We start from the raw sequence: 15,621 nt of genomic DNA, 5'->3' as shown, positions 1-15,621 counted from the left end.
AGCTATCAGTATCTTTTAAATATGGAAATTACAAAAGTGTTAGGGGAACGAAAGCAAATTATACCAACATTTGCTTTAGAAAGTAATACTTCCCTCTGACTAGCCTCAGGCCCAATGCATTTATTCGGGATTTAATTTACTGTATCTATTTAATAATTTTAAAAGGAGATTGCAAAAAGTATAATAAAACTCTAAGGAATATAGTTATAATGAAAAAGATACATCTATATCTAAAAATATATATATGCAGTTTAAACAAGGAACGTTTACCCTGGTTTATGCTTTTGATACATATTTGCCATCTCACCTTACATTTGCACTAGAAGATGTGATTTTTCACAGCACATTGTAATCAGAGCACTTGTTAATGTTGTGTTACACAATGACAACGCTGCTAGATGGCACGGAGCATGGCAAGACAGTGCTGTACCCTGACGGAGGACTGTGCCCAGCCTGCTGCTCTCTGCCAGGAGTGGCTGGATGCCCCTGGCACAGGATCATCCACTTCTCCCCTCTAAGTGAGGAGGGAGGTGGCAAGGCATTAGCATCCCCCCAGTCAGTGCCAGCAAGGAGGCCTGAGCTGGGACCATGCAGGGACTGCCATGGGTCCTGCCTGGCTTCCTCCCTTCCACCCCCTGCACGTGCTCCTTGCTGCCTCGGCTGTAGCACAAAGGCGCAGTAAGGGGCTTTTCAGGAAAAGAGAGTAAAAAATGTATGTGGAAAAACGTCAGCCTTGGGGAGTTTGTGCATGTGGTGAGGGGAAAGGAGAAGAAATAAATAAGACGACTTTGTTTTGTTCTTCAACGCAATCGTAAGCTTTTGGGTTTGCTGAACTGACCCAGAGCAACGCTCTCAGTGCCTGCCGGGTCCAAGACCACGGTCCCGTGCCAAATGCACAGCACTGCCTCATGGCAGTGGGCGCTTGGGCCTCGCTTGCCATTGCCATTGTGGGTTCTGCGCCCTGCCCTGGCAGAGCTGTGCCTGGCTGGGGGGGACAGCAGGCACCTCACCGCTGCTCAGAGGTGGCACAGCACCCTCCAGGAACATAGTTCGTGGCGATATGACTCAGAATGAATGGTTTGGGGCCCAGTCAGCAAACTCAAATACAACTTCTGATTTGGAAGTGTTGAAGTTTTTTCTTGGGTTAAGATGTCAAAGCAGATTGTTGCCACACTTCCACATCTCTACTTTTGTCATGTCTCCTCAAAGAGAGAAAGAATCTTCTTATCCCAATTTGGAGGAAAGTAAATGTTGTACAATCCCAATTTTATTTCAAGGTGGGAATATGGATTTATTTTTCATTTAATTGTTTATTCAGTAGTCCCTATAAAATAAACCTCATCTCCTCAGTTTGAAAAGGGATTTTATGCCAAGACAACCCCAATTACAGTTTAGGATGTCTTGTTAATCTAAACATGCTTAATTGAAAGAATGAAGCAGGTTTTGCTGAAGACTTTGTCCTACTCCAGCATGGAGCATTCCTGAAGAACATCTTTAGATAGAAAGTTAACCTCCAGGCAACACAAAGTTCATCGAAGTGCCCAGAGCAGTCCCTGCAGGCGGCTGAGTACTTGCAGGCCCAATTCACAGTGGTAGGAACAAAGGACCCTCTCACACCCCAAAAATTGGATGCTTATGGGAAAAAAATACAAGTGATCTTTAGTTGCTCATAACTGGACCCAGATTTTCCAAAGAGCTACAACCTAGGTGCCAGCAGATGTGCATGAATTTTCAGGAAGACTCAACAGAATGCCTTTTGGATAGAAACAAAAATTTAAAAATGAAAGTAAAGCTCTCCTCAAAATCTGACCTCTGTGTCTTCTAATGCTTCCCATATGACTTTGTGTTCCCTCGCTGTAGGAGGCAAACAAAACAGAAATGGGGTTCTTCATGATGACAACCATGATCTTTCTTCCTCTCCTGCTTGTCTTGATTTTGTCTTCAGGTTGATTACTTTCTTACTCTGTGGAGTTGCTTGGTCATGACTTCGAATGGCCTTATGAGCATTTACAAAGTGTCCAGCCTAAGGACTCATATGTTGAAGCTTTAGTAGTTTTCTATCAGTTTGATTTGTCCTGGCGGCCCATTTGTGCCATAGCTTAATAGCTTGGATATCTTCTGGCTGACTTTTCCCTCTTTCTTTCAAGCATGTGTTTTGAACTTCAAACTGTGCCCTGGTCTTGTAGGGAAGAAAAGATTCTTTTTTTTACATTTTGCCAAATTTACAGCAACAAAGGGTTTCTGAGGATTAGACATACAGGAAAGGAAATTAAGGGTGAAATCTAAGGCAGCAGTTATTGGGAAAGGTCAGAAGTTCTGGTTCTCCCAACAGCTGAGCAAAACCACAAGTGTTAGGAGGAGACCAGCTCTGAGGTCTGATGCCATCTTTCTGTCTTACCCACTGACAACCCTCAACACAAGTTGTAACTCATTTTCAGCCGTCATGAAGAACAATCCTTTTTTACTTCCCCCCCTCCCTTTTTATGTCTGTTTGTTTGTTTGTTCTTTTAGTATATTACATCAAAGTTTAGCCAATCCGTGCTATGGTGTAGGTATCCATGATCAATAACAACAAACATGATGAGAAAATGAGAGGCTGTCCTTCCATGTCCAAGAGCAAGTGACTGCTTAGAAGCACAAGAGGCTACTGGTGGGTCAGCTGGTGGATATCACGGCTGCCAGGACCGATATGCAGTGTAGTCTCGTGTTGGTGCATAGGATGGATAACCCTTGTTCTTTGGATATGGTGGATGCCGGGGAGTCATGTTCATGTAGTCACTCTGATGGTACATACTCTTTTTGGATTTTTGCTGTGGGAGAAGGGGGAAGAGAAGTGTGAAAACATTTCTGCAATCAGTCTGTACCGCCTGGGGTGAACATTCAAAAAGGAAGAAGAACAAAGGGAACAGGGATCCTTTGAGCAGAGCGGGTTTGACTGTTAATAAGATCTGAGACAAGTTAATAATGGATTTGATTAATTTTTCCTTCTTTGAATTAACAAATTGTCTTACCCAACTCTCATATTAACTGCTGACAGTTCTGGCCCTAGGTCCTGGTTCAGGGAAGCAGGCATATTTATAAGGCAGCGTCAGGTTTAAATACATTTACAGAAGAATTAGAACACATGTTCTCATAAAATAATCTATGGAATTTGCCCAACCTGATTGTAAGTCTCCAGTTATCTGCTGAGAGATTTACAGTGGTAGTTCTCCAGGTAAAGGAATGCTGCATACCAAGGATACAAACTGATGCCTCTCACCATCAATTCTCAGCTGCGGAATGACTCAGCAGAAGGAATACAGTCTAAGCAGTGAAAGCTGTCCTCATTCATTAGGAGGAAAAAAGAAATTAGCTAACTCAAACAGAATAAGAACAGGAAAAATCAGCCCAGGCTATATATATCATGGTTTGCCTACCATTTAGAGCAGTAACACACAATGTATATGTTGTTCTGAGCCTTCCTTCAAGGGGCAAAAGAATCAGAGCTGATGTTAATCTTTTATCTGTCTCACTATCTGGGCCTCAAAAAATCTCATTTCCATTGTTGAATTCCTGCCTTATAATGCCCCTGTGAGACAAGGGAGGCATGGTCTCTTTCAGAAATAAGAGTAGCAGAAGGCAGGTGAAATAATTTGCCTATAATCACAGAAGAAGTTTGTAGCTACAGCAGCATTTGAACCTCTGACTGCTGCAGGCTGTGCATATGGTTGGTGGTTTTGCATAGCTTAAGGCTTTATTGATCAGGGGCTAGGTAAAGTGCTTCCATGCTTTTTCCTTAATGCTGATCATACCTTCTTTTGCAATCTCCTTTTTACTGAAATTTCCTTCCTATGTACATAAATATTTGCGTATACTGCAATATACTTGTGATGCTGTAGAATTGGAGGGGGTTTGCATTAGAAAATCTGATGGCTGAATTATGCTGTATATGCAGAGTGGGGCAGTTACTATGAAACATTTTAAGCTTTTTTATATTAATGTTATATATATGCAAGGTGTTGAATATAAGTTACATACTGCTTAAGCCATGCAATGCAGTCAATGCATGTAAATCATTAGATACAAAAGCTTTACCTGTATATGTTCATCTCTGTAATATAGGATTTTTAATTCACCTAAGAAGTAATTTTGTATGGGAGAAAGATATTTTGCTAGCAGGAGTGAATGCTGGACTGTTACAGGATCAAAGACTGCTACTTCTGGAGAGGAAAGAAGTTTTCCTCCAGGGACGGCAGAACTGTATGAAAATAGACAAATCTTTAGCTGTTTTTAGGAACTCAAGTGAAACAGGCTTGCCATGGCTGTCAAGTATCATACTTTAGGACCTTTTTTTACAATTTACAATGTCTTCCAGGCAGCATTGACATTCAGCGACACTCTAAATACATCCACATTCAGAGTACATATTATCAGGAGAATACCACCAGCAGTGATAACAGCAGGTAAAAACAGATGCAGCAAACGGCACACATCGCAATGCAGCCTTGTTAGCCGTGCTGGGGGCAGACATGTTAGTGGCAAAGTGCTTAGCTGTTAGGTACCAAACGAATATAGTAGAGAGAAAATGGTTCAGATTGTAAATGATGGATTTGAAGCTACAGTATCTCATCAGGGCACAGCCACTGTAGCACAGCACTGTAACACCAGCAGCTGTTTGCTGTAATCCTCTCAGCTTTCCTAGGAGTCCTCTACAATAAGGCACAAAGAAGGACCACTTTGCATTTTTTATATGGCATTTGCATTTTCCTATGGCAATGCCCCATTTGATTGTTTTCCATCAGAAATAGCCATATATTGAGCAAGTGTGTTTTTGTGAAACACTTAACAGATCTCAAGCTTCAGCTAGCGGTGAGAGTGGCTTTCTGTATACATGCAACATTTAACCTGTTAGGGACTAGGGCCCTTTATACAGGCTATCTCATAATGTATTGAAAATCGCTATTTAACGACAAAGATACAGGGGAAAGGCAGAGTGCAAGGAACAGAGCTCTCTATGGTCATTGTTCAAGTCTTTCCCACATGAAGTAAGTAGTGTAAATCGGCTCTAGGAGATCACGATCCTATGACTCGTCTAGGAAGATGTCCTTCTGCTGCCCCTGCATCATGCCTCACTCTCTCTTTACGCCAGCAGGCAGAACTGGATGTGACCTGGGCCAGCCAACTCTCCAGAGAGATTAGAAAGCAAAAATAATGAGCCACAAGACTGTCTCAACTTTTTAGGGTTAATGTACAGAAGTAGACAAGGGACTACTGAGATCCCGGTACTCCTATTCCCTTGCAGTCAAGCTGCCAGAAATAGGGGGTACTTGAGAGAATTGCTGGGTAGGCACAAGACATCAGTACAGATGGTCTTGGGCCGACTGAGGGTTCCATAAAGATTGTTTTACTGTAGGTGAGCTCCTTCTGTCAGTATAGTCTCAAAGGCTTTTGCCAGGAATGCTTGTAGTGCTAGATTTCCCTTACAGGGACAATTGGCAGAGCTAGAGACAGTGTCCCAGTATTGCTGGCATGCAGGGCACTGCCAACACTGTGGCATTACTGGTTGCTTTAGGACTCTACTGCAGAGGCCTGACTGCCCATCTGGAGGGCATCTGGTGTTTCAACTCTTTTGGGGTGTAGCATGGGTGTGCATAGCTGGGGTGAAGAAGCACTGTGATCCTGAAGTGAGGGGTATCAGTGAGTGTGTGATAAACATGGCAAGTATAGCCTGAGAAATGAACTAGGGACAAAGAGCATACAGAGGAAAGGAAAATAGTCGTTTCTTACCCAGTAGTTAATAAAAACTCCGGTTATTAGCGTACTGTAGAAAGCAAAAACTCCAGTCACTGCCACCATAATCCACAAAAGGATTGCAGACTGAGGCTCTTGTGTCTCTTTAAGGAAAAGAACAAAGACGACTTTAAGTGCATGAAAGCAAAAACCCCATTCTCTGCTTATTTACTCCTTGTTCCAATGCACCATTTGTATTAATCATCATTTTAAGATGTCTTCTTCAGGACATCAGGAACAGGAATGTAGTTTTACCAGGCAACCCGACTTTTTTTTTTCTTTTCTTTTTTTTTTCTTTTCTTTTTTTTTCTTTTCTTTTTTTTCTTTTCTTTTTTTTCTTTTCTTTTTTTTCTTTTCTTTTTTTTCTTTTCTTTTTTTTCTTTTCTTTTTTTTCTTTTCTTTTTTTTCTTTTCTTTTTTTTTCTTTTCTTTTTTTCTTTTCTTTTTTTTCTTTTCTTTTTTTCTTTTCTTTTTTTTCTTTTCTTTTTTTTCTTTTCTTTTTTTTCTTTTCTTTTTTTCTTTTCTTTTTTTCTTTTCTTTTTTTCTTTTCTTTTTTTTCTTTTCTTTTTTTTCTTTTCTTTTTTTTCTTTTCTTTTTTCTTTTCTTTTTTTTCTTTTCTTTTTTTCCTTTTCTTTTTCTTTTCTTTTTTTTCTTTTCTTTTTTTTCTTTTCTTTTTTTTCTTTTCTTTTTTTTTTTCTTTTTTTCTTTTCTTTTTTTTCTTTTCTTTTTTTTCTTTTCTTTTTTTTCTTTTCTTTTTTTTCTTTTCTTTTTTTTTCTTTTCTTTTTTTTCTTTTCTTTTTTTCCTTTTCTTTTTTTTTCTTTTCTTTTCTTTTCTTTTTTTTTCTTTTTTTTTCTTTTCTTTTTTTTCTTTTCTTTTTTTTCTTTTCTTTTTTTTTCTTTTCTTTTTTTTTTCTTTTCTTTTTTTTTTCTTTTCTTTTTTTTTTCTTTTCTTTTTTTTTTCTTTTCTTTTTTTTTTCTTTTCTTTTTTTTTTCTTTTCTTTTTTTTCTCCTTTTCTTTTTTTTCTCCTTTTCTTTTTTTTTTTTTTAAGGAAACAAACTGCCTCAAGCCGTCATATAAGGAGTGTATATAGGGAGGATACTTGCCTACAGATATTGCCCAGCTTACCTTTCACATGAATGACGGTCCCATTGCTCTTCTCATTGTAGACATACGGGGGTGGATACATGGCCTCGATTTTGCAGAAGTAGATGTCAGTTTGGTTGGCACTCATATTCCAAAGATTGAAGATGACTTTGTCTTTATCATGAATCCCTTGGCAGTTGAATTCTTTATTTGAATTACTGCTAGTTTTGGTTGTGTTCCATGAAATAAAGCAAACTTCAACTGCACTGTCTGTTCCTTTGTGCAGGGAAGCTCGAAATTCCTTCCCTGTTCCATTGTATGTGTAGTTGCAGATTAGAGTTGCAGTTTTGTTAGCTACAATGAGCAAAGGACGCTGAGCCACTAAAATCTTGTTTTCTGGAAGAGAGGGGAGGGGAGAAAGTGAGAAAAACACTTGTTTATAAAATACAGTATGAGACTTCAGAACCACACATCCTCCCGTGCAACTCTTCTCCATATGTCCTCTCCCCTGCTGACGTTCCCTACTAAGGAGTACGTAACCACCAATCTGCAGAAGCAATTTCTCACAGGAGCTCTTGTTGCAGCAATACCCCTCTATATAAATAATTACATAGTCACTAGGGGAGACTGTGAGGTCAAGAGTATTTTTCTTCAGAGTCAGAACACTAGTACAGAAAGTGGCCCACATGATTAAGATTTAACATCAGGGTTCAGAAGGCCACTCTGCATGTGCATGTATGTGTGTGTATATAAGGCCACCTTAGTCTATCCTTTCCTTAGCAAGCAGTTTCCCAGGGGACATCATGGAGTGAAAATACTGTGCATTAAATGCTTAATTTAGCAGTCAGATAAGAGACTATTATTTATACATTAGCTTTTAATCCAAGGACAGACTTGAAGAGTTTGCAGGTGGAATTTTCTCAACCACTTCAAGGGTTTGGACCTTGGACGATGAGCACTAAAAGCATGAACTGCTATCATTCTAGTGTAAAATAAGTAATTTCTCTAGCTAGCAGCTGTAGTAGATTCTTAATCTCTCGAAGGACTCAGGAGCTGACTAATTTGACACTGCATTGGCACTTAGCACCTGAATGGCCTGCAAAAAAACATGTCACGTGAAGGTGTAATTCAATTTGAATTGACCGGACTGATACATAAACAGGAAATGTTTTCTGACATGTAGACCTCTGTGCTATCATCTGCCAAACAATGAAACACTGCAAGGACTATGCAGAAAGACAACTTCTTCCAAGAAAAATCATCCTGTAGAAATGAGGCCCTACTTTTCAAATGATGTCCCATAAGTCATAAGGGAGCTTTGGCTTCTAAGCTAGGAACTTGCCAGAACTGAGGACAGCCGTTTTGTGTGTGTATATGACTGTGTAAGTCTTCATGCAAGCTCAACTCATATGAGGTCTTAGTAGCCTTTTATAGATCCCTGAGAATTGCTGTGGTTGTGAGAATGACAATTGTATCTCTGGTCCTCAAAATCTGCTGCAAAACCTATATTCTTTCTACTTAACCCATGTGACGAGTCTCGAAAAAGGCTAGTAAGGGAAATGGAGTGGGAAGGAGGCCAGATCCAGAACGCCCAGAAAACAAGTATTTCACCATGTTTAACGATATTTAGGACCAAATGGCTACATTTAATGTATTCACACCTGCACAAGAAGATGGAGTATCCCAACCTCTTGAGCAGGATACTCCTTTGGGATGAACGTGGTCCAGGGAGTAAAGTAAACACAAAGAGATGCATGAGATGGCCAGCACTAGTGGTAGGATGTGGGCAGTAAAAACAACCCACGGCTAGCAGGTTCTCCAGTTTCATGGGCTGGAGCGCCCAACCCATGAAACTGCTGAAGTTGTTCATTTTCTCACTGCAAATCTTGTTTACTAGCCCTTTTTTCTCATGAGAGTAGGAAGACATGAGACAGGGAATGCCCTACTGCCTCATCTTTAGCAAAGAAAGATTGTAGTCCATCCTTCTTGTGTCTCTTTGTCCAACATAGTTAGCGTGGAGGGTGGAGCAGAGCTTGTCACAGCTCTGAAATCCCATGTTTGCAGGGAACCAAAACACTGTGAAACTTTTTGTTTTGATGAAGGATGAGCTTTTCCAGGCTTTCAAGCAGGAAGAGACACGGATCTTGGAATCCTGGAACTGAGCAGCAGATTAACAACAAACAAGGCAGGTTTCTGCTAGAGGTGCTGCCTGTGGTGGATTTTCATCGAAATGAAGACATTTCAGCAAAACATTTCAGTTTCATCGAATCAGCATTTTCCGACAAAAGCTTTTGCATAGGCTTATAAGGCATTCTAGTAAGGGGTGAAGTTTGGATTCCACCCCTTTAGACAAGGTATTTGATCATATTTTTATTGGCCAGAAAATTGATCTTTGGCCTAAGTGGCAATGTGCAAGTCTGCGGTAGAATTGTTCTACCTTTAGCACAGCAGAATTCTACACATCTCACTTGGGACAGAGTTGTTATTCTGATTTGCCTTGCAGTAGTGCCCACCACTACAACCCTGATTGTCACAGGGACTGAATACAACTTCAGAAGAGACCTTTTCTGTCCCAGAGTTTACAACCAAAATAGGCATCCCGGAACAGACACTTGCAGAAGCATTGAACTTCAGAAAAATGCTTGCCTGTTTTTCACTGCAAGTACTTACAGAAAACTAATGGATGTTTATTGCTCAGGCTGATCAGATTTTCACTATGGCCAGAGGAAAGATAAACACTGAAAATCTCATCTCTGAGGGACCACCTTCATCTGCAGACCCCAATGACTTACCCCCACCTTTTGCTGTTGTCAGCTAATCTGGATTCCTGATGTTTAGTACATAGCTTCGTGCCTTGAGATCCACTATTTAACTACAGCTTTAGACTATTTATGTCCCTGTCATGATATTGTGCTAATTGGCAACCCGTCTCTTTTGATACGCCCACCTAAAAAAATAAGTTCCTTCAACTTACTTCCATCTCTTGGATTTATGGTCCAGTCTGTTTGCCTTGGCATGTAGGCTGGGTGTTGATAACCCAGCCCCATGCTGCTGATGTTGGGATGCAGGGTGGCTGAGTAGTGGGAAAAAGTTTATTTGTGGATCATTAAACGAAGACTGCTCCTACATGATTTAAGCTAAGCACCCAAATCTGTTTTCACAAAGTGGCTCTACTCGTTCAAGTCTAAAGTGATTGAGGGAAATCTTTTGGTTTTTTGTTTATCAGGACTAATTAGCACCATGTGAATTGGTTGGGCTGCAATGCCAGCAGGGGCAAGGCAGGCTTGCCCCACAGGCATGTAAGACAGGCCCTGCTGTCATCCTTCTCCTCTGGGCTTGGATGGTTTTTGAATTGAAGAAAGTCGATCATGCCAAAATGTGTATTAATTTCACGGGGAAAACAGAGTAAGGCCAAACACCCCTCACTTGTGATCTGAATAGGGTTTGATTATATTCTTAGTAGGATCTGGACCATTCTGAGCAAACATGGGCTGAGGCTGCTTTTGCCTTCACAGAGACAGTTTTTCTCGTAAGTGTCGCTTTGGGTTTGTTAAAATGGTGAAACTCTGAAACATTTAGTATGTGTTTCCATTAGTATATGCTTTCCCCTAAATAGGGTTATGATTGCCATTTCCAGAGCTGTGTTCAGTCATGCTGCATAGTAATAAATATCTATATCTTGGCCTTACCCAGCCAAGAAAATGGCAGTTATGAAAAATCATTATCTACAGTTTCAAAACGCTGTGAAGTCTAAAAATGTAAAATCATTTAAGTCAGTGTGCACAGGCTGCAAGCTTTCTCAGAATCCTAGGATTTATATGCAATGGTGTGTAAGATCTCTAAATGTTTGTTAAGCTTTTTTATACCTTATTTGTCATGCTAGACATTTGTAATAATCACATGTGAGGGTTTTTTGCGTCATGAAAAAAAAGGCCATCCATATATAACATCCATAAAATACTGACTCTCTAATCATGGACCCCTGATGCAAGCAAAACTTTTTTGATGTTTTTTTTCTTTTTTTCTTATTTGCCAAGAAAGTGAAATAGAGACGACAAAGTACGGAAAATAACTATTTTGAGGGTTTTTTTTCCAGAACTTTCCATGAATCATCATCAGCTATTGGAAAAAATATTCTGCTAAAAATATTTGTGCTCTCCTTTCTTTCTTTTCCATGCCAGTTGACTTCAAGGAGCTATTTGCCAGAGCAAGGGATCTGGGATAAGTTGGGATTTCTATAAGCACAGTAAAGAAATGGCCCACTTAAGTCCCTGGGTGATAGGGGAAAACCTGAAAGGAGTTTATTTAATCAAAACAGAAAGACACACAGCTACATTATAAACAAAGCTATTCCATTTTTGCCGCTGATGGTCTGTTGTTCAATTACCTTTACTCTTCTTTCCCAGGTACAAGGGTCTTTCTCTTTTACTTTGGTTTTAGGTCACCCAGCTGTGTGTATTGTGTGCAGCTGGAGGGATCTGCCCCTTCTAGCCGTTATAGACTTGCTTTCTGCTAATTTTTCCTACCTTGGTGCGAGTACTGCAGGAAGCATAGTACTACATAAAGCCCAGGTGACACTCTTGCTTTAATCAAATCCAGTGTGAACACAGGGGTTTTTCTTGTCAGTTTGTGATTTTTTTTTTTTTTTAAAAAAAAAGAGTTTGTTGATGTCGTCCTAATCTCAGCTGACCTTGCCTCATACATCTTCTGCATTCGGGTAACCTTAGTGGGTTAGAAGTTGATTTTAACACCCAGAGACTATAAGCCAGAAGGTTAGGCGGGTAGTAAAAAGATGAGGTCATTTGTGGTACGCTGCAGTGGGAACCCACTTATATTATTGATTTCACAAAATACAGACGACAGGCCGCTTGATCTAGCTGCCTCTCTGACAGACCATAGCAAGGTAATTATTTAGCCAACAAAAAGGGGGGGGAGGACAAACTCTCTAAATGTTAGTGTTTCTGCAAAAGGGAAATGAACAAACTGATCTTTTAAGTCCCTTCCCATAATGTAAAACTCAACCTGCAGCACTCACTGATACAGTCTAACAACAGCAGAACGGGACAAATTCTGTTGTCTTCCCCAAAACAAAATACCTGAGGCCTGTAATACACTTTGTGGCTTGAGGAAGTCCTGCAGGGTTTTGACCTGCCTTAACGTTTTCCATGTACTAACGATCAATTATCTCGACTGAAATGAAGAGAAGAGGTGGAGGAAAGATATGGGGAAAAGGTGAGAGCCCTGAGAAGCAAGTGACCTCATGTGCTTCTCTTTAAGCAGTTGAACAGTCTCAGTGAAGCTACTGGAGAAACTCAAGTTCTTCATGCAAAGCAAGTTTATAAATGTCTATAGAGTCATGGCATAACCCCTGTGTCTGATAACCAGACGCTATATTTTATTTTGTTGCAATTCAAAAGCTGTTTACACCTCATGGAAATGTTTTTAAAACTGTTAACCCACTGCTGATACTTATCCCCTCCTGGAATCAGTGTCTTTTCTGACAACCCAGAGGCCCGCTGTGGAAATAATTATGATACTGCAAACACAGAATTATAAACATGGCAAAAGGACAAGGAAGAAAAAGCCCATGATCTCTTGAAGAAATGTAGATCATGGTGTCATGCAAATTACAATGCCTTCACTCAGGAAAAGAATTATAGGAAAATAAGGCAGAAATAAGGAAAAAATAGATTCAATTGTATCTCTCGTATTAAAAAAAGCAACTCTTTAAAGATGTTCTGTATGTGAAAAGTTTTGTACTGGAAAACAGATTTTTGTTCCTATCTGTAAATTCCCTGTAAAATACAAAACACTGATATTTGGAGAAGACCCAATAACAACAGTTCACAGGCCAGCGGTTTGAAAAATTGTCTGTCTCAAGATTATCCTAGCAAAAGCCATCATCCCTTGCCTTGCTTTGCATTTTGATGTACCCCTTGGAAAGATGTGTTAACTCTGAACATACGAACATTGCATCAGCAAGACAACACCAAGACAAAATACCCTCAGCCACAACAACTGAAGATTCAGAAAGATTCTCTAAGACTCAGGATTTCAAAACCACAGCTAGACATTTTTTTGGTTTTGAAGATCTTTTCAGAAAGAAGCAAGATATCTGGTAATTATCAATAAGCTACTAAACAATGCAAAAATCCGAAACTCGGCAATTCCCATCCTCCCATCTTTGAGCTCAGTAAGCAAGTCTGCTTTTGGTCCTTTTATTTGCTAGTTCTGTGAGGATGTGGGTGGGCTCAGCTCTGCAGCCCATCACACCGAGCCAGGCCATGGTGGGACCTGGAGCTTCACACAGGAGACTTGGGGGTGGTGGAGAGGCTGCCCCAAGAGAGGCACTGGCACCAGCTCTGCGCAGCCCTCCTGCCCCCCAAGAGAAGGCACTTGTGAGCAAAATTTGTAAAGCCCAGGGGGAAGGTGAAATAAACCCCCCTCTACCTATGCATGCAATTTCCAAATGCATCTAAAGAGAAGTCAAATTCAAAGAAAGCTCTCGGTCTTATCTTGGAGGGATACTTGTGGCAGGAAAAAAATCAGCCTCTTAGTTATATCAAGTTGATCCATGTGCAGTCTTAGCAGCATGCTCTGTTTCTCCTCTTTCATCCAAACACAGAATAATTTGTGCGAGATTAATTCAAAGCTATACTAGACCTTCTGCCCCCTGATGATCAAAGTGAGGAAAAATAGTGGAAAGGATTGAAATGTGGGGGGGTTTTGTTACCTGTTACATCAGCAGTGGGGATGAAGCAGAGCACCACGAGGATCCCCAGGAGCATGGTGCTAATGGTGGGCCCGATGCCTTGTCCCCACCCCCTCCAGGCACTGCTACGTCTCCTAGGGCCCCGTGGCACCAGCCTTCCTTCCCCGTGGGGCCAGCCTGTGCCCTTGGTTCCTCACACAACTTCTCTCCTCCTCCCTCTGCAGCACATGATACACAGCCAAGTGAAACCACTGTAATGGCAACGCTTGAGCAGGAAGTTAAATTGTTTGATGACTTTAGCCTTAGGAAGTTGCCTCTGCAAAGCTCAGTAACGCCTATAAGGTAGTGGAAGCCCGCCTTTCAAAATAGGGACTCTCATCCCTGTAATGCAAGATGTGTGCTTGTGTTTAGGGCTCTGCAGCGTTGCTCCTAGCAGGGGGAAATGGACTTCCCTAGAGGTGCAGCACTGTTTCTTTACCAAGAGTACAGATGTACACTGTTCCCATCATCATGGTAGAAGCAAACAGCAGTTTCCAAGTTCCTGGTGGCCCCTCAGGAAGCTCCCTTTCTCCTCACTCCTAGGAGCAGAAACCTTCCTCTCTTGGCCTGCTGGCTTGCTTCTGCCTGCCTTCCCAGCCCCTGGGAACCCTGACATATTTTGGCAGCAGATGATCTAGATTTGTTCATTTTCATTTTTCTGCATCTGCTTGCCGCCTAAATGCAGACCAAACAGCTCAAGAAATAGTGATCTGGTATACCTTCCCTTTTTAAAAAATATCCTATGTTATAAGTGAGCGCAACTGTAATCCAATTGACATCTAAATAAAGGCAGCAGGCAGCAAGCACACTTCTCAACCAGTGCTTTCACTAGAGGTGGTCTTATTTAAAGTTTTTCTCTTCAGCTCACCTGGTAAATGCTCACTCTTCTCTGCCCTGCAAGCTCAATGTCACCTCTCCCCTTGAAACAGCGGGATTGTGAGAGCCAGTTAATGGCATTTAAAACTGTGAGGAACTCTGGTTCTTAACTATTTACTTTTGTCCACCAAAGTAGAAATATTTAGCTGCTTCAATGCCTGTCATTATCTGTGATTTATTTGAGAGAAAAGGGGAGGTGTTTGGCAGGAAGACTTTCAAGAACATTGGGCTATTGTAGAAAGGGATGAAGAGCCATGAACTGTTCTTCCTTTTCCCTTAGTATGGTCTTTAGGCCATGTTTTATCAGAAATTACTTATACAATATAAGAGCAGCTTTAGCTGATATATCCATTTGCAGTCTAGGAATTTTAACAATATTCTTTTGTTTTGTAATCAGTGTAAATTGTCTGCAATACTGAAAGTTTTGGAATTTCCTTGTACCTAAAAAATAAAAAAGAGAAAAAAAGTCAGGTTCTCTCTTTCTTAGCCCACTTTTGTGGTTTCTAGATAAATATCCTGAAACCTTTTTTGAGTCATATGAGTGTACCTGCAGTTACCAATTAAATAGTCTCAGCTTAACTTGAAGTGAGAATCCCCCCACAAAGTTACAAAATTCAGTATCTTTTTGCTGAACTGCCCTGTGTCAGAGATGAAAACCACTGTTGTCACACCTTCTGGCTCAGGTAACTGAACCTACACAACATTTATTGGGCCTGGTGCATGCTTCTGCATCTTGGCTGTCAGATCCTTTCTGTATTTGGGGTACAGACTGGAAATGCACAGAGAGTACATTCTCCCCTCATCGCACAATTAGCAGAGTATATTGCAGAGAGCGAGCTCCTGCCATTCATTTCACTGGCATATGTTGGCAAAGGGGCACCATTCAGATGGAAACCTGATTGTGAAAATTGTTGTGTAGGAAGAGACTCTGCTCTAGGAATTCTACTAACAAAAACCAAGAGGGAGCAGTGTGCAGTCTTCAGTGTGGCCATGGACCCATTTATTCTCTTCCATCCCTTGTTGCTCCTCATGTGCCTCTCCCATGGTGAGGACAGATCAAGGCACTGATTGCAAACAGGTATTGGACTGGTGGAATAGAGGAGAGAGAAGAGGGACCATTGAGAAGTTATCCACTGTGGCCC

The 15,621-nt window shown here is 40.9% G+C and overlaps 1 protein-coding gene across 2 annotated transcripts; it reads right to left on the bottom strand.

Annotated features, from left to right (window-relative positions):
• Positions 1–1,314: 1,314 nt before the first annotated feature.
• On the bottom strand, positions 1,315–13,792 carry CD28 (CD28 molecule). 2 transcript variants are annotated; one of them, XM_075153426.1, is made up of 4 exons: positions 13,586–13,792; positions 6,895–7,248; positions 5,767–5,873; positions 1,315–2,810 (listed from the first exon to the last, which is right to left on the bottom strand). In XM_075153426.1, the coding sequence occupies exons 1-4, from the start codon at positions 13,638–13,640 to the stop codon at positions 2,670–2,672; spliced, it is 657 nt and encodes a 218-aa protein (XP_075009527.1). In that variant the 5' UTR covers positions 13,641–13,792; the 3' UTR covers positions 1,315–2,669. The 2 variants fall into 2 exon arrangements, with proteins under 2 accessions (XP_075009527.1, XP_075009526.1); XM_075153425.1 differs by lacking the exon at positions 13,586–13,792 and having other exon boundaries at positions 6,895–7,438.
• Positions 13,793–15,621: the final 1,829 nt, after the last annotated feature.

This window comes from Calonectris borealis, chromosome 6 (genome assembly GCF_964195595.1).
Source record: "Calonectris borealis chromosome 6, bCalBor7.hap1.2, whole genome shotgun sequence".
NCBI lineage: Eukaryota > Metazoa > Chordata > Aves > Procellariiformes > Procellariidae > Calonectris > Calonectris borealis.
This window is presented reverse-complemented; position numbering and strand designations above follow the sequence as displayed.

Coding starts and splice junctions, on each gene's coding strand:
- CD28 (XM_075153425.1), bottom strand. CDS start 7,348: ATGGAGAAGAGTTGCACGGGAGGATGTGTGGTTCTGAAGTCTCATACT. Junction 5,874..6,894: donor GACCGTCATTCATGTGAAAG/GTAAGCTGGGCA, acceptor TTTTCCTTAAAG/AGACACAAGAGCCTCAGTCT. Junction 2,811..5,766: donor GAGTTTTTATTAACTACTGG/GTAAGAAACGAC, acceptor CTTCTCCCACAG/CAAAAATCCAAAAAGAGTAT.